The following is a 26,308-nucleotide window of genomic DNA, read 5'->3' as shown; positions in this document are numbered from 1 at the left end:
TTCCACCTCCCCCTAATGATCTCCTTTTACGATTCTTTCCCTACGAATAATGTTTTGGGGGTTAAAATCCATTCTCTAGTACTAAAAGGTGGTGGCCATGTTGACATTACATTATTATCCGTATCCTGATTTTGCTAAACAATCAATTTATTACCTTATCTCGTATTTTCCCCTCAGGATATTACCGACAAAGTAAAGGTGTGGGACTCAGTAGTCAGTATCAATCATTCTTCAAGTTTTAACTACAAATTCAGTTAGTTTGGGATATAGTATGTATGGTATTCAATAACTGCAGGTTAAGTTAACCATACGTAATAACTGCAGGTTAAGTTAGTTTGCCTTGACATATTCCAATGAGAGGATTACTGTGTCTCTCGTCAACAACTACCATTGGGTTCTCTAATGTCTTGGAAAAGTAGAAGAATGAAATAATGAAAAGTCTGAGAATATTTTATAAAGATGTCACTCACGAGAACTGAGAGATTTGAGAACCTATTCATAACAATCTACTTCCTTTCAGAAGTTTCCATTTAATTATGATCTATACATTCAAAACTGCTTGAAATTCCCCACTTAAATCATCCAAATCGATAACTTTGTTTTCAGTTCTTTCTGCTTCACTAATTTTATAGAGCTCTGATTTTAGTTCAGCAATCTGCTTCCGTAACTTTTCTCCCTTATCTGGTAACCTGTCAACCATGGCCTAAAAAACAAAAGAGAATAACCAAATAGTTGTTGACCCAACAGTAAAAGGAATAAATAAAAGAAAAATCTGAGCAAATTACTTCTAATCAAGAATATAATCATATCATTCAAAAAAGACTCAACCTTTTATAGTTTAATATGACCCCTAACTAAATTCAAAAGACCCACAATGTTTGTTGGATAGCTATGGGCAAGATTTGTCAGTTAAGTTCTCGGCCGTGTTACCTCTTTTTCCCTTATAAGTAGTTCTCAATTGTTACTTTAGAGGGAGCTTGTCCCCCTGAGGTATGCTACGCGGACGACTGTAATCTGTATTCAGCTCAGTAGTAAGTTTGGCCAGTTCAACCTTAATTCCAAATCACTGACCTAAGAGTTTTGCAAAAATTTAACTTTTAAATGTAAAAATAATAAAGGTTAGTATTCTAGGCCATGTATAAAAACTTACGAGTGAAAGGACAAGATATTCCAAATATTTAGCATTGTTAGTAATCCTAAACTAACTCTCTTTACATGAACAGCTTGCAAGCTTCAAGCTTCCCTGGAAGCAGAATTACCTCTGACTGAAGCATTTATCAACCAATTAGGTTAGTTTGGCAGGCTTCTAAATTTTCAAAATACCAGAAGCTCCAGCTGCCTTTAAAAACTATGCTTGGACTACTTAGGCACCCAATAATGATTAAAAAATATGAAGCTGCTTAAAAACATGGTGACAAGCTGAAGCACCATCTGGTTTCCGAAAAGGCTATATGTGTCAGATTCTGTTTCTTATAAGCTGAAATAAACTCGAAAACATCCCCACCAAACAAGGCCAAAGATGTTCTAAATCTTGTGTGTGGCTTCTCAAAATCATAATTATTTCCTAAGCCAGAAAGAGAAGAGATACCTTATTTGCAAGAATTTGTGATAGACGATTAATTTTGTCTTTAATTTGAAGTCCTGTTGGTTCACCCACGATGTTAGGGGAAGAACTCTTCTTATTCAAGTTTACATCCTTTGGGTTGAAAGCATACTCTGCAGCCCTGCCAAAAGGAAAGGAAAATTTTGATCACTGGCACAAATATATTCAGAAGATAAAAGACAAAATTCAATGTGAATTACATGATAGATTCTTAATGATTTTTAGAGACCATACCCATCAACAACGTGTTCATGTGAAGAACTTGATCGTGAAGATCCCACAAATGTAGGCCCTCTTCTGCTGTACCGAAAGTAAAATAAAAATACGTCAGAACGAAAGCAAATCAGAATAGACAGTCCTCCATACACTTCAATAAAACAATTCACAATTTTTAATCTCTCTTATTTCCTCTGGAAGCAACCTGACAGACAGAGCTGCTTTTGATTACACATGTAGACCACCCAGAAAATCTATCTAGAGGAACAAAAAAAGGAATGCAAAAGATCTGAAATCTAGATAACTGTAACACTGCATTAAGGATCTGAAAATGTTGATGGTTCAACATTTAAAAAGGAAGAGAACCATAACTTTGTAAGCAATTTATCAAATTGTTTGTTGCCTGAAGTCTTCTCCTGACAAAGAATTACTGCTTGCCAGTTACAATCACTAGTGACTGGAATACGTAAAAGGAAATATAATGATATGACATAATAAAGAGAACTCAATTGCTGCTAGATCAAGCACTAAGGCTGAGTTCAGAGCCAATAATAAGAGAATTATTGAGGTTGAAGACAATTAAAAATGGTTCATTATAACTCCAAAGATCGCATGAGATTTTTCAAAGTGATGATCAATGTTCCTTGTAACCAAGTCCAACGAGATAGCACCAAGCATGTTATGGTTGGCAAGTATTCGATTAGAAACTTTGTAGAGGCTAATTTGTACAACGTATGTGAAGATGAGAGAACTTGCACACATGCTTTGTCAAAGACAATGGCAAGCAGAGACTCCTTGTTAGACCCCAACCACGAGTTGCCTCTAGAGATGCCGCACATGCCCTAGTCATGGTGGGGACATGCACCTTGGCTAGCCCACAACCATGCCTTAGCTCGTGGGGTGACACGCACGGGGCGCCCAGCATGCATGCATGCCTTGGCCCAAGTGATGGCACTCACGGGGCGCCCAGCATGCGGGCTAGCATGCGCATGCCTATGCGCGCAGCCATACGCTGCGCGCCCATGCGTGCAGCATAGCACCGCGCGCCCATGTGCGCGGCATCACAGGCATCAATGGGCCGCACGCCCATACACACGGCATCATGCGCATCAGCGGGCCGCACGCCCATGCGCTTCCCAGTGCGCAGGCCCGTGCGCACGCCAATGGGCCGCGTGGCCCTGCGCGCACCCTTGTGCCTCAAGGCCATGCGTGCGCCCATGCGCGCGCACACGCCCAGACTCACTTTGCCGCACGCCCGCATGCCCATGGTCATCCTGCCGCACGCCCATGCCCAGTCTGCCACACACCAGCGAGGTTAGTGGCACGCCCCATGGCGTGCCATCCAGCGCAGAGCTTCAGCCCGTGCCTTGCGGAGCAAGTCAGTGGCATGCCCACCAGGCATGCCATCCAGTGCACGGCTCCAGCTCGTGCCATGCAGCCAGCGCCTAAGCCACCAGCTTGGGCCATGCCGCACCACTTAGCCACGGACCAACCCGAAGACCAACATGCAACCACTTAGCCCACCATGGGCCCATGCATGTCACACTATGGTTTAGTCCATGACTTTATCTTATTGTTTTTATTTTAATTAATTATTATTTACTTTCAATGGACCTATTGGGGATTTCCAAATTGTAACTTATAAATAGGACCCTTAGTCATTTCATTCACATCTTTTGGCAAATTCCTAAGAGGAGAGACTTTTGTTTGAGAGATCACAAATCGGTGCCATAGCACTTGGGCTTTTTGGGTGAGATACGTTGATCCCAAAAAGAGGATTACACTTTGCAATTTTTTGAATAAGTGTAGTTCATTTATCTTGTTCTTGCAACTTGGTTCAATTCATGAATCCAAGTTGTGTTTATCAATATATGAGGTTTATTCAATTCTTGTGCAACTCGTGAATCAAGGTTGAATTATCTTATTTGTTCTTTTTATTATTCAAGGCATAAGTGTTCTTACTTGTCTTCTTGAGTAATATTCATATTGTTCTTGGTGTTCATCATTATTTTCTGCTCTTCAATCCATTTCATTCACAAAAGTCGGCTAACCTAGTGTTAGTCTACTTTCCATAAATTGTTGGACTCTTCCAACCCTAGTGGCCGAAACCCTCTTTCCATTTGTGAGCAAACCCTATTCGGCCAACACTTCCCTAATTGGGAAGATCCCTAGCCGCCCACTCCACTTATCAAAAGTAGGATTCCTATAATTTAGGAATCCCTAGTTGACCCAAACACTTACCCTATTCGGCCAAGCCAATCCAATTGAGTTCCTTGAATCTAGGAACATCCCATCAATCACTCCCCTTGCTTGTTCGGCCAACCCTAGCCGACCAAGCTTTGCCCTAGCTCCTAAATCCTAAACACAAACCCTAGCCGCCCATCTCCATACTTCCAAACCCTAAACCTAATCCAAAGTGACGCCAACCCTCATCCTACCACATTGTCGTGCACCACTTTTCACCATTGCTACCATACACTTTACCAACCTTTTCCACCATTCCATTCATCCATTCTAGCCTAAACACTTGACCATATCCCACCCAAGTGGTCATCTTGACCGCCATTGTTTGAGAATCAAGCAAGAGAGGAACGGAGGATCGGTCATCACAACAACCATATTGGCGTGGAGAACATAGTGTTTAGGGACTTGACCGAGGTCCCTAACACTCCTATACAACCTTAACACAACTGGACTTGCGTGATATCATTGCCAAATTTTGGGGGAACTGTTAGAGTTTTATTGGTATTTTTCTATAATGCTGGTGTACTCATATAATTTTGATTCAAAATAATATAAATTATATATGATGTAAGAGCAGACCTTAATTTTTGTTTCCTCCTTTCTGGCTATCATTCCCTCTCTTTTACTTTTTCCTTCTCCCTTTTATTCTTCCTCCTTTCTCTAATTACTAATTTGACTTGCAAAACCCAACTATGATTCTTTTAGCACGTCATCGTATGACCATGCAATATAGGCATCCAAATGATAACAGAAAAACTTTACAGCAGTAAATCTTTATAGTAATTTTTTTTTATAGGTCTTTATAGTAATTATCTTCATCTTTGTCTTGTAATGGTCCAAAGGAAGTCACCGAAAAACTAAGCAGTAAGAATTAAAAAAAGAAAGCAGGCAATCAACTAGAAGGTGACAGAAACCAAAAGGGAATCACCTAATCACTTCCTCATCTTCCTGTATAACTTGAACAGGTGCTGTCTTGGAGTAGAGCAAACTGTGGTGACTAACTCCTGCGATACCTTGAGTTTCCAAAAACCCAATGTGGGCTTTCAAATAGGCATCCCTACAACAAACATGAGAATAATTACCCAGTTAACATATATCCAAAGTTGATCTCATGATGATTATACAAATAATCAAGCCCAACAACCACAGAATTTTCACAATTAATGTATGTGAACAACCATGGTATGGTTTTGTGTTGCCTTCCCAAGTCTTATCAAACAAAAGGCGTCGAGAAAGACAATTATTTATAACTTCATGGAGGTTTCAATCTCTCTTTAAAGTCTCCCACTTATGCATAGGTACCATCTTCACAATGTTTGCTTCAACCTTTTAGGCCCCAGAATTCCAATCACCCTAAGCCTTATCTTTCCACCATTGGTTTTTTCAGTCTCCATCATTTGAACATGCACACACATTGTACAAATTTCACATGTAATTGGATCCCTAGAAACTCATCAAAATCTGAAAGGTATGCCTGTGCTATGGTTACTAATTTCCCCCTCCCCTACCCACATCCCAAGATGTGCTATGGTTACTTAACTTTGATATTTTACCCATCATTGGAAACATACCATTCAGTCAATTCTGTATTATCACTGGAACTTTTTGAAAAATATGGGAGCTAACTTGACGCAAAATTTTCAAGGGACAATTGAAATTTGGGTATATGTTCAAATAGGAAATATATACTTTATGACTCTTGTTCTTATAATTGAAACTGTCAAAAAGTAAAGTGTGTTGTTTACCTAAAATGAAATGAGACAACACTGAAAACTTCAATCAATTTGGCTTGCACCAAAAAGCATAGTAATATCAGCAAATATAACTTGTTATAAAAACAATATTACGAGTGAAACCAACAACAAATACTAAAATTGTTATCCAACTTGCTAGTTCCTCAAGGAAATTGTATTGGGAATCAGGACATGTAAATTTTCGTGTAGAAGGATGTAACAAAAACAAACACAGGAACATTAACTTCAAAGTTTCAGCAGTAACCCCCCACATCCATCTTCTAGATCAATAGAGTCTACAGTGTTTAGGATCCTCAACAACAAGTAAACTCAACCAGGCTGACTGAAGTGAAACTCAAACAGTTTGTTGGGTAAGAGAAAATTTCTCTATTTTTTGAGCATTCCTGCAAAAAAATTGAGATGTGTTTCATATTGTGTTTTGTGCAGGTGGGTAAGTACAATGGAAAGTTCTCTAAATAAAACTTTTCTTAGATGTGTTTGTATTGGGGTTTATAAAAGTGTGTAGGTACAATTTGGGTCTTTATGAAATTTTTTTTATTTTTATGTTTTTTTTAACTGGAAACTTCAGCAAATGATTAAATGTAAAATGTTTTTGAGAGGAGTTCGGTGTCCCTTTTATAGACCTCCAGTGTACTTGGATTGGGCCCCTTGCACTTTGAATAAATTTACTTATCAAAAACTGTTTCTGAGAAAAAAATTTTATTTGGTGTTTAAAAGATGTTTGGATTAAAATTGAAAAAGTTTTCAAAAAATACAAAATCTTCATTGACCAAACATGCTTGCTCTTCAACATCAAACCAAGATTACAAGTTCCCTAGCATCTAAAGAAACATAAGATTTTAATTTTATGGGGCTTGATAGAAACATGACGATTTCAGATTTATCACAAACCTTAAACACTAATAAAAGCATACCCATGCACATAAAGGCATGCATCATTAATAAAATAGCCATAATAAAAAGCAGTTTACTATTAAATATTTTTAATGCCCGCAGATTCAGTAGTCCATACATTATATGTTGGCAATCATGCTCTTCATGCAACTGCTGCTGGGTAACAGAGACATCAAACCCCTGAGCTGGGATACTGAACAGCTCTCGAAGGTCCTATGAATAATGGTCATAAGTTTAGTATAAAGCATCAAATCTTATGTTGGTAAGGATCTTTAATCTTTCTAGTAAAGCGATAGTAATTTTCTTTCGAAGTGCATACCTGCTGGCTAAAGTACCGAATTTGTTCTTTGTGCTCAGTTGCAGTTTTAAACAATCCTCCTTTGAAGATCTAAACAATACATCAAGCAGTCAAATATGGAATAGCATTAAATGCATACCATTCTAAAAAGTATACTTCCAGCCAATAAAAAGAAATGATAATAAGCAGATCTCATGTCAAATTATTGCAGTTACTGTGAATCATGGAAGTTTTTTCAAAACATATTCAGACCTAAATTATCATAACTATTTCCTTTAAGCAGCTTCGTATGAGTTCGAGAAATTCCCAGGCAGCACAATCTTTCCCTATCTGCAGCAATGTATTGAACCCTCCAGCAAACAAGAAGTCCCAATGGTGCATCATTATCATATATTGCCTCCATACAGCTCATATAGAATATATAGGGGAAATATATTTCACCTGCTTTCTATATATCTTTTCCTCAACAGTTCCACAGGTCATTAATCTGTATACAATGACATCCTTCTTTTGCCCTATTCGATATGCACGGTCAACACTTTGGTTATCCGTACTGCAAAAAAGAAAATCAAAAACAAAAACTTATTCGCAGTTTAACAAACCTTGATCCACAGGTGAGTCCATTAGCTTCCCTGGGAAGCTCAAAACTTAGCAAAAACAGTAATTCAAGACCTTTAAAAAACTAGAGCAAGAGAGATAAGCAAAATATGAATAATTACAAAACCATATAATTTATACATTACTACAAGCAACGGAGGAATTGAATATTTCAGGTAAAAAACCTGCTTAGCGAAGTGAAAGAGACAACAAAAGAGTGTCCAATTCCATAACTTGAGCAGCATAAATAAGTGAAACAGAAAAAAAAAATCCAGAAATGCAAGACAAAATAAAGAAACAAATGGCAGAAAGCATATTCATAATATTACAGCACTCTTGCTGGAATATCCTCTGCAGGATACAAATAACCACTCCAGAAAAATGTTCCTTGAAGTTCTTGGCTCTCAGAATTACAAAACCTTCCTGCACTACCCCAACAACTACATAATTGATCCTCAACGACTGCCTTGACCTCTGTTTCCACAGATACTACCTCCCCTAACCACCCCGGTGAAATAAAATGTATAGCAAGAATCATCTAGAAAAATTGCATTTACAGGTGCACAATGATACTGCATTATTCAAATATCAAACAAAAGAAAGCAGTAACAGAGTCATGTATGTCTGCACATGAGATAACTATTTGTTCATTTTCTTGATTATTAAAAAAATGGAATAGCTTTGTGGCAAAAATAAGAATAAGAAAAGGGAAAAAAAAAGTAGCCTGCATGACATTTACCACAAGAGGAAATTATCTCAAGAATTTGTTAAATTCTACAAGTTTTTATTGTGTGCAGTATAAAAGTGATTTGTTTGTCATGGTCCAATCTTGGAAAAGAAAACCCAGCTTTAAAGAGCAGCACCTGGGATTCCAAGCAGGATCAACTACAATCACGCGGTCCGCTCTGGTTAGCGTAAGGCCTAGACCACCAACTTGAGATGTCAAGAGAAAAATGGGAGCCCCTACACCTTCTTGAAAATCCTAACAATATATGAAGAAGAAAATCGTGAGATATTTTAAATGAATAATTCTTACCAAGGAGATACAGAACTTACATTAACAATTCTTAGTCTGTCACCAGCTTTTGTGGTACCATCAATGCGTAGAAATTTGTATCCTTTGGATATTATTGACTCCTATGAAAACAGGTCACCAATAAGTTAACCAACGCAAAAGCCTCATATAACAGTGACTTCCAAGTCAAAAAGAGAACATGCAACCCCAAGTATCAGAAAAACCAAATGGAACAAATGATAGCTCAAGATCAAGTTGTTCATTGCAAATTGAAGATGGGAAAAACAAGCAGACATTGTACAAACATTAAGGAGACGTTTGGATTCGAAGATGACTTGAGATGAGGTGAGATGAGTTGAGATGGATTGTGAATAGTAATGAGATGAGTTGTGAATAGTAGTGAGATTTGTAAGTTAAAATTACTGAATAGTTATGAATAGTAGTGAGATGAGTTGAGATGAGCTGAGATGAACTGAGATAACTTGCGAATCCAAACGTCTCCTAACTCTTACAACCTTAATTCATCATTTCAAGTTCTTACCTAAATTTTATCCATTGCTAAAAGGAACACCAAAGTTTGCCCAAATCCAAATATGCTCAATCATCATATTTTCATAATGTTCGATGGGGAAAAAGGCAACTGAAAATTCTCATTTAAATGAACAAGAACAAAGTCTCTAAACACTCTATCAATAATATTTCAACATTGTGAAAACATGCATCCCGGGTGATAGTCAGATATGGATTTCCATGGAAGACATTTACAACATTAAATCAGAGTATTACAAACTTCAAAGGACCATTCTAAGTTCTACTCCATCAAGATGTAGTTATAATATTATTTGTCCCAAGCATAATGCAGTAGAAATACACATATGATATTTATGATATTCAAATAGAAATCTTTCATTCTATGACTAGTATACAACCAGGGATATCAATGTACCTTAAAAAGTGTTAATCGAACTTCCCAATTGGGATATTTGAGAGCATAGACCTTAAAGTTTGATATCAAATCTAAGGATAAATTATGAGGATTGGAATCTTAGCCAAACTACGACACCTTAACAAGATACCTTCAGAGTTGTCTCCAGTGTCAAAACATGTTTTGCCAAATAACCATAATAACCATGTACAGATTGACATAAATACGCACAAAGACACACACGCACACAACAGAGAATATTGAGTCAATCTAAACTGACAGAAATAATAGGCTATTGAATTAATCAAAAGGCATGTGATGATCAATACCGACAGATAATTTTCGATTTCCTTTTTTCTCTTGCTCTGTGTGTGTGGCTCAAGATATATTCTCTCTGGCTCAGATTGAAGTAAATATCCAACACATGGTAATTAACATATATCTAGCGATGCAAGCAGGGTAAAACCTAGCATACATTGTAATTTCAAGATTATACAATTACATTGTGTATGAATGCAGATTTGTGCCTCCAAACTGATGAAATAAACCATAGAGACAGAAAACATGGAGAAGAGGAATTTCACACCAAAACATGTAATTTCAAAGATTACTTTTCAAGAACTTTTAAGTAAAAGTAAGGTGAGAGTCATTACAACTGAGGTTTTTTATTTTATTGCATTGCATGATTCACACCTACACACCCACCATTGTCATCCACTCCATGTAAGTGGGCTTTGTTTTTTTCCTTCTGTATAAAATGCCCCGTTTTTAAGAAACTTGATATAATAATAACAGTATTCAGTATTCACATAACAATTCAGGTATATGCATCAAGAATATCCATTTTCACTAAAATAATACAGTAATAAACATATAAACAAAACAGTATTGAGCATTTCAGACTTATTTTAAAAGGAAAGCAGAGTTAAGACTAACCTGAATAAGATTAAGCATCTTACGAGTTTGAGAAAAGATAAGAACACTATGCCCCTCGGGTATCAAGTTATCCTGTGATAAAGAATTGAATAATTTATATTGAGTGATCAACTTAAACGTACAGCGCATTAACTATTAATGTGCAGCATCCCTCACCAATAAAGACAATATAAAGACTATTTTGCACGAGACATTATCATGGTTCTCTTCCAAGTCCTTGGTCTCAGCAACATCAGCAATGTGCATGGCCAATTTCTCAGCCATGTTGACATCCTCTGGTTTTAAGATCGACTCCATCCCTTCCAGTAAATCTTCAGCAGCTCTCTTTGTCAAGAGAAGTGGATGATCACATATTTTTTTCAGAATCTGTTTCAAATGAATATATTTGATTATTATCTTGTCAAAAAAATAACAACCTAAACATCAATTTTCTAATTTGATGGTGTTAAAGGGCAGGATAGCATGGACAGGTATTAATTCCGCATCTGTACATCAGCTCAAGAGAAGGGCATAGAGAAGAAAAAAAAGATGCAAGGCTTGAACAAGAAGATATTGAAAAATAGGAAATTCATAATAATGCCTACTGACCCTAGTCTTCCAAACCTTTGGCATTATATAGGTCTTACACATGAAATATTAAATACAGCATTTGGGTACCGGATGCTGAGAATACTTATTTTGACAAAGTGAGCCCTTCTGCCAAAAAACCTGACGAGATTTTTTCCTCTTGAACAAGATGTGGTGATCTTAAAAAATGGGATTGAAAAAGAAGAGGAAATAAGGGCACTTTCAGCGGAAAGCGACTTGCTGCCAAATTAAATTTAGTCATCTGTAACAGTTTTGATATCTGGATAAGTTGACCCAACTCTGATGTTGCATGACTTACAACAATCAGTGATGCTGATATTGAAAATGTAATCCAAGGAAACAAAATGAAATGAAATTAAAAGGCTGAAGCCAAAATAGTCCAGAGAAATTCTATAGGCAACCGGCCTGCGTCCCCGCCGCGGCCTCGCTGCTGACGACGTGGAATTATTTAAAAAAAAAAAACAGAAACCCAATGAATCAAAGGCAGTTCTTAAAAAGGAAAAAAAAAAAAAAAAAAAAGACAGAAACAAAATGAAAGCGGAGGGAAATGAAATGGGTCAGCTTCGTCTTCGCCTGAGCTGTCAAAGCTCGAGCTGTCTTCTCCGGAGCTATCTTCTCCTCGTCTTGGCCCGAGCTTCGTCTTCACCCAAGATTTGTCTTTTTGGTCGGTGGCTTCTGTGTTCATGCGAGAGCAAAACCAAAGAGTGGGAGTGAAGCATTCCTTTTGTGGTCACCGTCGTGGGTGAAGGATTCCGGTTGTTGCGGTCGCCGTCGTCACATAGTCCAGATCTTTGAGTCGCAGTCGTTGTCGTGGGTGAGAGAGAGGTCTGCGGTCGTCATGAGAGGTCCAATGTGATTCGGAGATGATAGGGAGAAGACGATGGGGCGGGGGGAAGACAATGGCTTCTGTGTTTGTGGAGATGGGGGTTTCGATGGGTCGAAGAAGGACTTCACACAGTCCAGATCTTTGAGTCGCAATCGTCGTCGTGGGTGAGAGAGAGGTCAACGGTCATCGTGAGAGGTCCACTGTGATTCGGAGACAATGGGGCAGGGGATAGACAATGGCTTCTGTGTTCATGGGGATGGGGGTTTTTGATGGGTCGAAGACGAAGGACTTCACACAGTCCAGATCTTTGAGTCACAGTCATTGTCGTGGGTCAGAGAGAGGTTTGCGATCGTCGTGAAAGGTCCACTGTGATTCGGAGATGATGGGGAGAAGATGATGGGGCGGGTGGAAGAGAATGGCTTCTATGTTTGTGGGGATGGGGGTTTCGATGGGTCGAAGAGGAAGGATTTCAAGAACTGTCTTTGATTCATTGGGTTTCTATTATTTTTTTTTTTTTAAATAATTCCACGTCAACCATGAGGCCGCGGCAGGGACGCAGGCCGGTTGCCTATAGAATTTCTCAATAGTCCATTAGCATATGTGCATCAAAATAAGACATTTTTATGAACACAAGAATTTAAGAATTTTTTTCACTTATCTTCCAACTAGAAAGTTTCATGGTCCTGAACCCAGTTTGATCAGTCTCAAAATCCATTGCCACTATGGGGTCAAGGCCTAAATTTTTATTTCAGTGATCCTGACTACATTTTATCAGTGCTATGATCCAATGTATTCAATCATTGAAGCTATTGTGCCCCAGCATAGTCCGAATTTTCCAACATCAAGAAGGAAGTCACATGACGAGCTAATGCATCAAAATCAAATCATAGCTACCTAAAAAGTTAATTCCAAAAAAGATTATTGTTTCTATTTTCACTCGATTATCCTGCACCTTTTTCATTTTTGTTCTACAGTATAATCGGCTGTCAAGAACATAAAGGAGATAGAATTCAGCATCCAATACTTCATTGTTTTGTACAATAATGCGAGATGTAAAACTCAGGAATAGTCTGAACCCTTGAGAATCAGTCATGATTATCAAAGCTAGCAAAATATAACACACCCAACCCCACCTCCCCATCCCCCAAATATCAAAAACAAAAACAGAAGAGACTCAATGCAAGCATGGAAGAAGCTAACTCATGTCATTTTACAAAGAGATCAGATACTCTTTTCGTGCAATAAAAAAAACCAAAATACATACCAAGATAAGTTCTGGGACTTTTATGCGTCATTGAAACCTCACTCAGTGCATTTTAAGGAGCACATTCGGAATTGTTTCCAAATTCGTGTTACTACCACTTAATCATGAATTGTAACTAAGGTAATTTTTTATTTTAATCATACATATTGACGACTAAGAGATCAACATTCATCTCAAAGCAAAGACAGAACAATAAACTGTAGTTTCAGACTTTGAATAATCCCACATTTTCAACTGAACTAGAGAAAAATGGATCATCACCAGATATAAAAAAATATAATTACTCAACAAAAAGAAAACAGCAGGAGCAAAAGGATCGTAAAAAGTACTGTAAGTGCAGCCAGTGGCGAGCCATCAAAAGCTGAAAGAACCAGCTCACTCTTCAAAAAGGCTTCATAAAGTTGTCTCTACACCATATAAGTGAAAACAATGAGTCAGCTTAACAACTTAAGTGAAACCACAATGGGAGATGAACTGAACTGTAGACTGAAAAAATGAGGATCAGACCTGGCAACTGGTTAATCTTAGCCACACGATAACCTCGTTCTTCTTAGAAAGTTTGGTGGTTGTTTTGGCGTTATCTTCACTAAATACCTCACTCTTCAAGCGACGCAAAAAATAAGGTTGAATACGTTCTCTTAGGTCCTGTTAAAAAAAAAAAAAAAAAAAGAGCATCATCAGCCTATCATTACCCTAGTCACACATTTAAGAAACAAAGTAAATGGTTTCCAGTGAGAAAGCAATTAAAAAGAAGATACAAGTACAACAGCTTATGAGAAACAAGGTGCGTATGCATAGGGCACTTAGAATATAAAGTATACCACAACTATCAAAGACAGGAAATGACATTGACACATTTTTTTCCCTTTCTTTTCAAATCGATACATAAAATAGCTTCCAATATGTGATCTCATCACTAACCATTCTTGGCTATACTGTAATGCATTACTTCAAAACCTCACTGGAAACCTCAACATAACTCATATGTTAAAGCAAAAACTTAGTAAATTTCAAGGTGTAAAACTTCTCAACTTTCATATACAGATAGAATATGGCCATTTTACCAAGTTTCACAAATGAAAATTTCAAGAAACTGCAAAAACTTAATTCTGAAGTTCATACCTGTTGCTACAGGCAGTAGAGACTTAAAACCTTTGTCAAACTATTATATAAGTCTAGGAATTTTCTAGGTATAACTTCACAGTTCATCAATAGGCTAATGCAAAATGTATAGTCAACTTTGTTATAATAAGAGAAATCCAAAAGCAATAAAACAAAAATCCGGTTGGTTCTTATAGGATGACCTTATAGAAACCACAGTAGTGTCTTTCATGTACACTACCTGTGTCCTTGGGTTGCGCCACTGCACTTATTAATAAAAACCTTCTTACTTATCAGGAAAAAAAAATAGAAACAGCCGAATAAACAAAGTCACTCATTGCTTTCTAATGTCAGTGTGTTCTCCTTCATCCTACTTGTAAGTTTGATAGAAAAACTTGCTTTAATAATGCAACAAAGCCAACCCACCTTCGTTAGAAGTTAGAACAGCTTCCATCGAGAGCCTCTGCACCCGTCCTTTTTTATTTTATTTTTGGTTTAGGAACCCTTTTTTTCTTTATTTGCTTTTGGGAAAAGGTACGTCTGGAGCTATAACACATAAGAATGATTCTTCCTTACTAGATGTTTCGAAGGTCCCCAGGAAGGAAATTTTGGGGAAGAGATCACAAGAATTTCCATTTCTGGTAACATTATTTCATAGCATCATATTAATCAGTAATTAGTATCAGCCACAGCTATTTTATTTTACTGTTACATGAAAACTAGGAACCATTCACATGCATGATTTTTTAAACATCAGTAGAGTCCAATTTCACTGGATAGAGGGGACCAAAAGAACAATAGACAAAGATATCCAAACCGATATGGTGTCTATCATAATGCGGTAAAAATCCATTCAAGTGAACACGAAGAGAACAATTTTATAGTTTCTTTTTTTTTTTCTTTTTTTGGATATTCAAAAGAATGTTGAACTTAAGACCTCCATAACCCTGTCTACCAGAAGCAATGGCCCAAGAAGCACAGAGAATGTTATAACCACTGAACATATCATTACCTTTGCAACTGCTGAACCAATACGCTTTTCCCTATCAGAAGCCTTTTTTTCATTTCCACGTAGAATTGCATGCTCATATTTTTCCTTGAACCTGAGAAACTCCAATATTTCATGCCACAAGAAGCACAAATTTATCAACAAAGATTGTAACAAGAGGTTATTACCATTGCTTGTCACCCAGTAGTTCAGGACAACAAAAGTTGAATAACGCCCACAGTTCCTATTTCAAAAAAAAATAAAAATAACTAGATAAGATCACATCTAAATTTGATGGAAATGTCCTATAATAACATTGAGATAATGGATTATATTTACAGAAAGAAACCAAAGTATTACACTATGAATGGCTTACAAGATACCTTCAGATTATTTTGTAGTGGTGTGCCACTGATAATAATACGATGAGCACTTGGTATCTCAAGCAAACTTTTAGCTCTCTGTGTACTAGGATTCTTTACAAGATGTCCCTGGACTTGTAAATAGGTTAATCAGATAGAGCAATGTCCACAGGTCAAATGGAAGCAACTCTTGTACAAATGCAATCGTAAAATGAGAAGTTAAGAAGGCATAAAGTTATGAGTATAAAAAGTAATTATAGGATTGGCAATGGAGCAGAACAGGATCGGTCTGCACAGTGAGAAAAAAATTTAATAGGTAAAAAAAATTTATTAAACCCCATAATTTGGCATAGCCCAAGTACACATGGAGTATACAAGAGAAAACACCTAATTACAACTTAAGAACTAGAAAAGGCAACATAGAAATCATGAAAACAGATCCCATCCAATACAATAGCCGATGCCCAAAGTAATAACGTATGGAAGAAAAATTCTCTAATCCCTCCCAATGCGCGTTCTCTATCTTTGAAACAAACAGTCATTCCTCTCATTCGAAAGACACCAAAAGAATAAGTCCCTGCTTGGCCTCACTCAAAACATGCAAAATAAAGCAATAAGAATTTTCTCAAATTTCCAAATGTATGATTCTTTATAGACTTGAAGACCTCTGGAGCAAATTAACTTATTAGTTATTTCTACCAAGTTCCTCTAAAATCCACACAGCCAATTCAAATTTCTCCCTGCAATCACTTATAGCATACTGCAACTCAAGGTACTCATAAAAGGTTTTCACGTTGGGTTAAAGAAATTTAAATAGCCACATATGCATATTTTTCTATAAAAGATTTTTTTTTTTTTTTTAATTAATAAGAGTTTTTTTTTATAATTATCTGTACTGATATTTTTCTATAAAAGATACTAGTTAAAAACATATAAACATGTACATGCAGTTATATATATATATATATCAGTACAGATAATAAATAAGTACAGATAAAGTAGAGAGGAGGGAGGGGGGTATAAAATAAAATGCCTAAGAGCACATTGATCATGCATTCTAACAAATTTACAGTCCCTACGAATAGAAATCACGGGAAAAGAATAATATCCTATAGCTGGAAACAGCTAGAAGTAACTAAATACCTCATCAAGTAACATATAATCCCAAGTAACACTATCTTCACCTCCCTCGTCATCATAGTAGTCCCCCCTCAAAGATTTTGAGTTGTTCCGTACAATATCATAAGTTGTGAGAAGAACACCTCCATCCTGCAAGAAGACAACAAATGCAAGAAAGTTTAGAATCTTATCAAATTACCCATCAATTAGCAAATCAATAGGAGAACACCAGAATCCCATAGCACAGAGTAAACATTTTGTGGAAGGTGTGACAGATCTTGAATTTCCTAGTTAAGTATTTATTTTAAATCTGACTTAGGAAGGCTATGTGAATCAATTAGCATACTCCTGAATTACGTGAATTAATCCAACCTCCAAGTTTCAAGTTCAATCTGAAGCACAATAAGAGTTGCATGCTTAGCATCTATTTTGCCAGTGAATGTCTTATATTCCAAAGCAGACATTATAGGTGTTAAAAGTATATCTAATACCTGAAGTATATACTGGAGCTCATACTGTCGAGCTTTTGGACAAGTCCCATAGTACCTACACACAAGAAAAAGGTGATGATTGCAATACTTTTACCATTATCAAAAATAAATAAATGGTTTCATCATATGAAAGAATACAAGGAAATGTTGAAATGATAAAAGACAAGCAGCCTTACTCTCTTATTTTCTGAGAGAGACCCACAGCTGATAATTCTTTGATCCAATGGGGGATCAGCGTTTTGGGGGCCACAACCATTGCCCTCTTAATCAAACGTGATTGAAATAATCCAGCTAAGAAGCCACAAATCTGCAAACAAAAACAAACCACCATCAAATTTTGGATAAAATAAGAGAATAAAAAAAATTCAGGTAAAACATACCAATTTCATTACCTGCATTGTCTTCCCCAGACCCATGTCATCCCCTAAGATTCCACCCTTACCCTGACAATGCAGAGACCATAGCCACCTTAACCCATCGCGCTGATGCGGATACAACATTTTGGCAATCTTACTAGGCAACTTGTATGTAGATTTTGGACCACTCAATTTAATAGAACCGTCCTTCTCCAAGCCAGAATCATCTGTACAATCACCCAACACATCAACACCATCTGAATCATCAGACTCATCCTTGAACTTCTCCCCATGCCCCTTCACCACATTAACCATTTTGTGACCACTCAAAACAACACAATCATCCTCTTCATCATCATTTTCTTCAGCTTTAGACACAAACGATTGTTGCACATGCACTAACTTCTTATCCATCCTTCGAGGTACAGGATCATCTTTCATTACTCCACCATGTTTCTTCATCCCATGTACCCCATCCTCAAAACTATCATCCATATTTTTAAGCCCCTTCTCTTCAATTTCAGTTACAAAAGGATGCCCCCTGGACATTAATTCCCCACCCACACTTCCAGGTTCATATCTATATGGCTTTTCATAATTTTTCTTCACTCCATGTACGTTATCACAATTGGTAACATTTCCAAAATGACTTTGCTCCTCATGCTCTGTTGCAGCATTCTTAATCTCATCTCCAGCACCCTTAATTACATCCGACGAGGAGTCGGATGTGTCAGATGCAAGTGAAAAAGAAGACCCTGCACTTGCATATTCGGGCAAATCAAGTTTCTTCTCTGCACTCATTTCTTTCTCTTTCATTATATTTAAACCATCCCCAACTGGTTCAATCCTCTTTGGAAACTGCTTCTTCTCAATGGACAGAAAATCAAACTTAGCGCTCAAATCGTTGAGGATATCCCTAATCTCATTTCCACCCCTATTTTCACCACCAGCATCGCCCACATCTTTGAGTGGCGGCGAATCAAAATCAGTGAAATCGTTAAATCTTGGCTCATCAATCGCCACTTCATTACCGCTGCCATTGCCATCTGCAGTTGAAACTTTACACAAACGCCGCCTTCCTTCGATCTTAACCTTAGTGAGCTTTTCTTTCTCTGGAAACTCATCCAAAAATAAATTTATCATACAATTCAGACAAAAAAAAAAAATAGTTTCACATATACATACGTACATTTAGGCATATAGATGGCTTGCAAGATTGATAGATAGAGAGAGAGGGGCGGGGAATACCGAGAGGAAAATAATCAGTGATCCCAGAAAATTGGGGAATACTCTCATCGTCGTGGCTGTTGTCGTGGACCTTCAAGGGCTTCGCTTCTCCTTCTTCTGGGATATCAGTGCAAAATGTTAACTATTGAAATTTTTTGAAGGAAAACAAAATAAGTTATTGAGAGAGAGACAGAGATATAGAATAGTACCAAGAGGAGAATCGAAATCGGTGATCCCTGAGAATTGGGGAATATCATCATCGTCTGTGAGATACGACAGTAAAAAATTAGTTCAAAAGTTCAAACCTAACAACCAAATATTAACTTTCAAGGGAAAAAAAAGAGAGAGAGAGAGGTGGAAATGAGGCGGTACGGGAGGAGGGTTTAGGAGGAGCGGAGAAGTCTTGAAGGAGGCGATAATGACGGTCGTTGAGGCTCAGTGGCATCTTCTTGCTCTTCTTATCCGCCATCAAAGAAAGGGCTCTCTTCTTTTTCTGTGTGTCGAATCAGAGCTCATTAAAGTGTTATGTATAGAGGAAAAAAGAGAACGCTGGGTTTCCCATTTTTTCTCAAGGACTTATCCAATCAAAGCTCCCTTTCGATTGTTTCCCGCTCTGTGTCGGACATTCAATTTTGGATTGGGGTTTTTTTTTTTTTTTTTTTTTATGGGTATTATATGTGTTTTATTTGTTTTGTTTTTTAAAAAAACAAATAACCGTTCAAGTTCATACTACAATACTATTTAATAGGGTTCGTTTGGTTCTTCAAATACTCTCAACTCATCTCAACTCATCATTATAACTTTTTCAAATTCCAATACAAAATATAATAAACAATTCAATTTTTTCAAATCTCAAAATAATAATAATATTAAAAAATAATATTCTAACAATATTTTATCATCTCAACTCAATTCACTTCAACATCCATCTTATCATTATAAAAGCAGTTTCACATCATCTCATCTTATCATTATAATTTTTTTAAATTTTTACATAAAATATAATAAACAATTTAATTTTTTTAAATTTTAAAATAATAATAATATTAAAAATTAATATTTTATTGTTGCTGCACCAATCTCCATAGTTGTTTCACTACAAAATCTTTATTAAAAGCCTCTAGCTCTCTGAAATTACCACCTATAATCTTAGCTCATCTCATTTTAGCCCAATTCAACCGATTTATCTTTGAAGAATTTTCTTTAGTACCCCAAAAGAACTTTTGCATTATACAATAGGTTGGAATAGCTTGGATTACTGATTTCAGAATAATTTCTTTCGCTGCTTGAATGAGTAACTTAATTTGACTTCCAATTATGTAACCTTCATTTGATTCAGTCAAGTATTATCTAAAGCTTTGCATCATAGATTTACCTCACCAAAGTTGGTAGGCCTTTATACTTACCAAAATTATTGAAAGATCTAGCCCTACCAATATTCATGAGATTAATGTCTTTTAGCTCTCTCCCTGTATTCCTATTGAAAAAGAGAATGGTTTTTTCCAGATTTAATCTCTGACCAGAAATTGTCTCATATAGTTTTAAGATACCCATTAACTGCTCCATTCCATTGAGTAAGCTTTACAAAATAACAAGTTATCATTTGCAAAGAATAAACGAGACACTGTTGTTGCTCCTTTCCTTTCAGCATGCATCAACAAACCGTTCAAAACTTCAGCACAAATAATAAAAATATAAGGGGGAAGTGGATCACATTGTCTTAAACCTCTGGAAGGCTTGAAGCTCTCTTGAGGCTCCCCCTTTAACATAATTGAATAAGATCACACTAATGTTACGAAACCCATAATCTAGTTGATCCATTTCAAATGAAAATCCATTTTGATCATTGAATAACTCTAAAATTTATTTGGAGTTCATTGTAAATAGAATATTAAAATGGCAAATGATTTAATCAATCAGTAATACTACCCACCATTTAATATCTCATCATCTTTCTACAATTGATCCATTCACGTGGTATTAAGTTATTTGAGATTATTTGTTATGCCCAATTAGTGAACTAATCATTTGATATCACATCATATGATATTGTGAGGATGATGGTAAAATAGATGAAAAATATAATTTTTTTATAAAACTCATCGGGAAATTAACTATATATATATATATACACCAAAAAATATTTTTCGTGTTCCTAAATATTATTATTTCTCTGCACCTTTATTCATATTCTATCGTATAAAAGAGCCAAGTCTCCTCGAGTGTAATGAAACTTTTGATTCTATCGTATGAGTCATTAAGACTTCGTTTGGATACAGAAACAGTTTCATCTCATCTCATCTCATGATCATTACAATTTTTCTAAATTTTCACACAAAATATAATAAACAAATCAACTTTTTCAAATCTCAAAATAATAATAATATTAAAAATTAATATTCTAACAATATTTTATTTAACTTTCATTTAAAATCATCTAATCTCATCTCACTATCCAAACGGGGTCTAATTCAGTCACCAATTTGGAAATAAATGGTAGCTCATGCATCTTTATTTCTCACCTTTATTCAGTCATCAACTATATTTATAATATACATAAATGGTAGCTAGCATTTATGTATAATTCTCAGCTTACAACAATTAAAACTATATGGAGTTGTAATCAGTCATATAGCATGCATGCAAAAAGTATATATACGTGAATCTAAACCTGTCCATATAATTTCGGCCTCCATGCAACTGACAACAAATTAATCTGAAAAATTAATGTACGTATGTGTGTGTGTGTAATTAATCAATCAAAACATGATAGAGAAGGTAGCTAGATAGATGTTGAGCTTGAATTTTTGTACCTTTTATGAATAAAATTGTTCCGCAACATGATGATGATCACCTATATATATACCCACAACCAAGAAATTGTGAAAAACGAAAAAACTACGTAGAACGTACATTAAGGAAGAAAAAGCTGCAGAGAGCTGTTTTGCAATTGGAAAAGAAAACAAAAAGTATCTAATATTATTGCTGATCTTGACTATATATCATGTTGATCATGACAGGAACGAATTTGTTAATTCCACTTTGTCCATGCAATCACTCGAGAATTCGATTTCTCCATGAATGAGAAATTACAGAAAGATTGACCTGGCATGCAGAGATCAGTACTTGATCATCATGATGATCCAGCTGCTATATATATATATATATATATATATATATAGGTACAGGGCTTAAACTGCATGCAGTACTCCATTGACAATTATGGGGATTAATTTGGTAATTTGGGTTCCAAACTTAAAGATAAAAACAGGATCTGTATTTATCAAAAGAGCAGTATATTATCTACATCAATCTACGATCAAGAAGATCAATATTGTATATGTGTGGGTGTAGGTACGTACGTACACTCAAAACAAAGATTGTTTCAGAGAATTTGTTGAAAACTGATATATATCCATTCAGATAATTTGTTGATCTGTCAGGCGCCCATAATCATAATTCCGAGGCCACCATGCATGATGCGTACATGAAGATCATAACCGGCCGCCATATATATTAATTGCTTTATATATACCCACCCATATATGATCTGATCAAGATGCCATTGATGAGGCCAAAGGCATTTCGCTCTCGTGAGAAGCCACAGACGAATCGTTGCAGCGAGAAAGGCGTGCAGATAATGAGCTAGTTTTCTTCATATCCGTCGTCTGATCTTCTGAGCTGCCATGGCCATCATGATCGTCCAAGGCCAGGATAGCTTCGAATTGAGCCCGCCTTCTTGCTTCACTTTCCGGGGACGACCTCACCAGAGGCTCTACGCTGCCTGCATGAGCCTCATCAATAGCCACTTTGTTATTAGCTGCATTCGCCGCATTTGGACCACCACCACCGGCACCGGCGCCGCCTGCAGCATAGGCTCCTCCTTTATATGCACCACCACCACCTCCACCTCCGCTGGGAGCAACGCCAACCCTAAATCCAAATGCCCGGGAAATTAGTCGATAGAAACATGTGAGCACCCAAAACAACCAAGGAAGGCAAACGAATGCCACCCCGGCAAAGGGAAGCCAGGTTGCGTAAGGTGAATCAGGTTGCAACATATATACTACAAGGCAGCCTCCTCCGGCGGCAATAGAGAGAAACAAAACGGAAGAGATGAGCCATATGAACGCGCTTCCGGGCCTTGGATCCGGTGGTGCAGGCATTTGTGTGTGTCACGGAGATATAAGATTTTAACTATGAAAACCTTGCGGCCTGGATCAAGAACTCCACTTTGTTGTTTCCATCCATTTCGTTACAATAACTAGGCTAGCTAGGAGATCATTGGGTCGAGGTTAGGGCCAAGGGTTCGTCCATAAGAAATAATTGATGAGGTCTATGAATATCGTATATTCAGGTGGTGGACAAATTCAAAAGCTGTTCACGTAAAACATGGCTTTTGTATTATAACTGACCCGTACATACGAGACAGAGAGAGAGAGAGAGAGAGAGAGAGGGAGGCGGGTTCGGTTTATCAACGTTAACTAAGATTGGCGTTGATATATCTGAATTAATGTTGTGCTGCAAAATGCCATTACATGCACGTACATTGATCGGAGCATGTCCATGTATAATATTAGAATACTCAATTATCGTATAATCATTTTTAAAAAAAAATTAATATTACTCATCATTTTAATTTTCATCATTCTCTCATTATTTTATAATATAATATTATATGATTAGAGATTATTTATTATATTTTACTTATAAATTTATTATCTAATACCACATTAAAAAATGATGGTCAGAAGATGATAAAAAAATAAATGATGAATAAATTTTTTCTTAAAAGAAAAAAAAAGTAGACATACATTCTATTTATTTATTATTTTTAAAAATATTACTTGATGTTTATGCACTCCGTGATATTGTGTTAATATTCCATGGAAGCCGCAGACCAACCCAGTTGTGAAAGAGCTGGACTCTCAACCAAGCCCATGGATTAGTCCAGCGAGTTTTCCGGCCGAGGTCATTAATACAATTTAGAGATTTTAGACCGGTATTAATTATATTCTCTTGGAAGTGCTTATAAAGATGAAGCGAAAATTTTATAAATACTAATAAAATAATTTGAGTTGAACTATTTTATTAGATTATAAAAAATAAGAGAGAAATAATTAAATAAAAATATTATAAAGTTAAAATAGTGTTAGAATATAATTTTTTAATATAATTTTTGTTATGAAATTTGAAAAAGTTATTATTTTTTATATTTTGTTTAAAAATTTAGAAAATTTGTAATGATTAAGTAATAATTAAATGAAAACTATCTCATTTCATATAATATAACCATTATAACTTTCCTAAACTCTCACACAAAATATAATAAATAATTCAAAGTTTTCTAATTTCAAAATAAAAATTTATATTCTAATAATATTTTTTTTAACTTTTATCTTATCTCATTTGTATAATCAAACGAGTCCTAACTCTTTTTTTTAGCTCTTCTTTTAATTTTTTTTATATTTTTTTTATATTTTAATCTGGTTTTTAAATGGATTTATTTCCATATATAACTAGTTTTAAACATTTTATTTCTTATGTTTTTAACTTTAATCATTTTGATCTTTCAATTACTAAATCATCGTTATAAAATACTTCACATGATCAGTCGATAGAAAGTCACGCTTGAGAAAATATATAAAAAACAACGATTAAAACAAAATATTTCTCTCCCTCTAATTATCCCAATAGATATATATATATATATCTATCTATCCTGATCTCATTTATTAAAATAGAAAAGTGTTACAAATACAAATATATTATATAAAAATAAATTTATAAACTAATGTAGTTTCATCATGTGATGTGTCAAAACTAGTACTTTATAATTAGACATACCGCATCAAGTTACATCAGTTTATAAATTTAACTTTATATAATTCTAGAATATTTTTCAATCATTGAGTTATTATTATTTTTTTATTTAATTTAAACTTTTAGGTACGATTTAAATAATAAAATGAGATGAGATAGTTTTAAATGAAAGTTTAAATTTAAATAAAATATTATAATAATATTATTTTTTAATATTATTATTATTTTAAAATTTTAAAATTAAATAATATAAAATAAAATAAAATAAAATATTTTTACTATCCAAATGAGACTTATTTATCCGATCCCCGTTAGTGAACACCTTTGATCCTAGGCCGAGTCCCTGTCTAGGTTTTGCCCCGAGCGACATTGGGTTTCCTACGTACAAGTGATCACCCACTTATTTTCTTTTGAGAAATGATAATTAACTGTCTAATAAAATATTAGTTTTTAAAATTATTCTTTTTACTCTTGTTTTAGTTTGTTGGATTTGAAATTCAAAAGAATATTATTTTATGATGAAATTGTAAATTAATAAATTGTGAATTAATGGTTGGTGTAAGAGTCCTGTCATCTTTTATTCTATAATTTATTAATGAATAATTTTACATATAATTATAAAATACATAAATGTTACGTACATAATCATTTTGAAAAATAGATTGTCTATTATTAAAATATTAATCTTTTTTATGTAGATTTTATATTTTAATCATTTTTTTCAAAATAATTACAAGGCAGTTACATAATTCACAGTTGTAAATATTTTTTATTTTTACTAATTAATTTTATTTAAGTTTTAAAAGCTGATTTTATGTTTTTAAACATTAAAAACCATTTTTTTTTTTTTTTTTTTTAAAAAGAAGATAATTTACTATTTTGTAGCTAGCCGTGTTCAATTAAACATGGCATGCCACGATTTTTATTAAAAAAATTGGATCATGAAGGATCTAAAGGGAAAGAAAATTACAAACTCTGGAAATTCTGTATATCTTTTGAGAAAGTAATATATATGTACCATATTAAGTGTAGAGAATTCACATTAAAAGTAATTAATCTATATGGTCCAACAGAAATATTAAAACAAAGAGTAATGTTGCAATCCTACTCCACTTTTATTTCCTCATGTAAAATGTGGTATTTTTTTTATGAAAAATAATATTTACAGTCGTGAATATATAAATATCTTATAGTCGTTTTAAAAAAAATAAATAAATATGAGACTTACATAAAAGAAATTAATTTTTTAATAATAAATTTTATTATTTTTCAAAACGATTACACGATATTTATATATTTTAAAATTATATGTAACATTAATCTTTTTTATTTACTTAAATCATAAAGTGAGAGCGTAATTTGTACAATTTTCCGGAAACAAATGTTCTAGAAAGAAATGTCGACATCTTGTTAAATGATTCAAACCAATAATGCATGCGGTTGCTTGACCGAGTCAATCGTTAAAAAAACAAAAAGAAAAAACACACTTGCTTGAAGTTTGATTTTTAGGACCACTTTTAAGAAAGGTGCACGCGCATGCATATTAATAAATTTTGAAAAAGACGATAATTAGGAAGGAGATCAAGAAAAGTAAGCACGACTATATATTTGATAATAGAGAAATGTTATATCAGTCGTAAAATATATAAATATTGTATAGTCATTTTAAAAAAGAATGAGA

The 26,308-nt window shown here is 35.1% G+C and overlaps 2 protein-coding genes across 3 annotated transcripts; both read right to left on the bottom strand.

Annotated features, from left to right (window-relative positions):
* Positions 1-400: 400 nt before the first annotated feature.
* On the bottom strand, positions 401-19,386 carry LOC109018948 (protein CHROMATIN REMODELING 24). 2 transcript variants are annotated; one of them, XM_019001142.2, is made up of 23 exons: positions 19,177-19,386; positions 19,014-19,067; positions 18,826-18,921; positions 17,614-18,689; positions 17,398-17,528; positions 17,222-17,276; positions 16,755-16,880; positions 15,633-15,740; positions 15,438-15,493; positions 15,274-15,364; positions 13,668-13,805; positions 13,490-13,567; positions 10,639-10,848; positions 10,483-10,554; positions 8,663-8,743; positions 8,470-8,588; positions 7,451-7,562; positions 7,031-7,099; positions 6,830-6,924; positions 4,992-5,120; positions 1,838-1,903; positions 1,589-1,724; positions 401-703 (listed from the first exon to the last, which is right to left on the bottom strand). In XM_019001142.2, the coding sequence occupies exons 1-23, from the start codon at positions 19,271-19,273 to the stop codon at positions 542-544; spliced, it is 3,357 nt and encodes a 1,118-aa protein (XP_018856687.1). In that variant the 5' UTR covers positions 19,274-19,386; the 3' UTR covers positions 401-541. The 2 variants fall into 2 exon arrangements, with proteins under 2 accessions (XP_018856687.1, XP_018856688.1); XM_019001143.2 differs by having other exon boundaries at positions 1,838-1,900.
* A 2,679-nt stretch (positions 19,387-22,065) lies between these two features.
* Positions 22,066-23,169, bottom strand: LOC109018945 (translation initiation factor IF-2-like). The gene has a single exon (XM_019001140.2). The coding sequence runs from the start codon at positions 22,968-22,970 to the stop codon at positions 22,359-22,361; it is 612 nt and encodes a 203-aa protein (XP_018856685.1). The 5' UTR covers positions 22,971-23,169; the 3' UTR covers positions 22,066-22,358.
* Between the last annotated feature and the right edge of the window lie 3,139 nt (positions 23,170-26,308).

Source organism: Juglans regia, chromosome 10, assembly GCF_001411555.2.
Source record: "Juglans regia cultivar Chandler chromosome 10, Walnut 2.0, whole genome shotgun sequence".
In the NCBI taxonomy this organism is placed as follows: Eukaryota; Viridiplantae; Streptophyta; class Magnoliopsida; order Fagales; family Juglandaceae; genus Juglans; species Juglans regia.
This window is presented reverse-complemented; position numbering and strand designations above follow the sequence as displayed.

Excerpts from the sequence above, each read along its gene's own strand:
- LOC109018948 (XM_019001142.2), bottom strand. The coding sequence starts at position 19,273 with ATGGCGGATAAGAAGAGCAAGAAGATGCCACTGAGCCTCAACGACCGT. Across the intron at positions 17,529-17,613 it reads GTCTGGGGAAGACAATGCAG|ATTTGTGGCTTCTTAGCTGG; the intron begins GTAATGAAATTG and ends TTTTGTTTGCAG. Across the intron at positions 17,277-17,397 it reads CTCTCTCAGAAAATAAGAGA|GTACTATGGGACTTGTCCAA; the intron begins GTAAGGCTGCTT and ends TCTTGTGTGTAG.
- LOC109018945 (XM_019001140.2), bottom strand. The coding sequence starts at position 22,970 with ATGCCTGCACCACCGGATCCAAGGCCCGGAAGCGCGTTCATATGGCTC.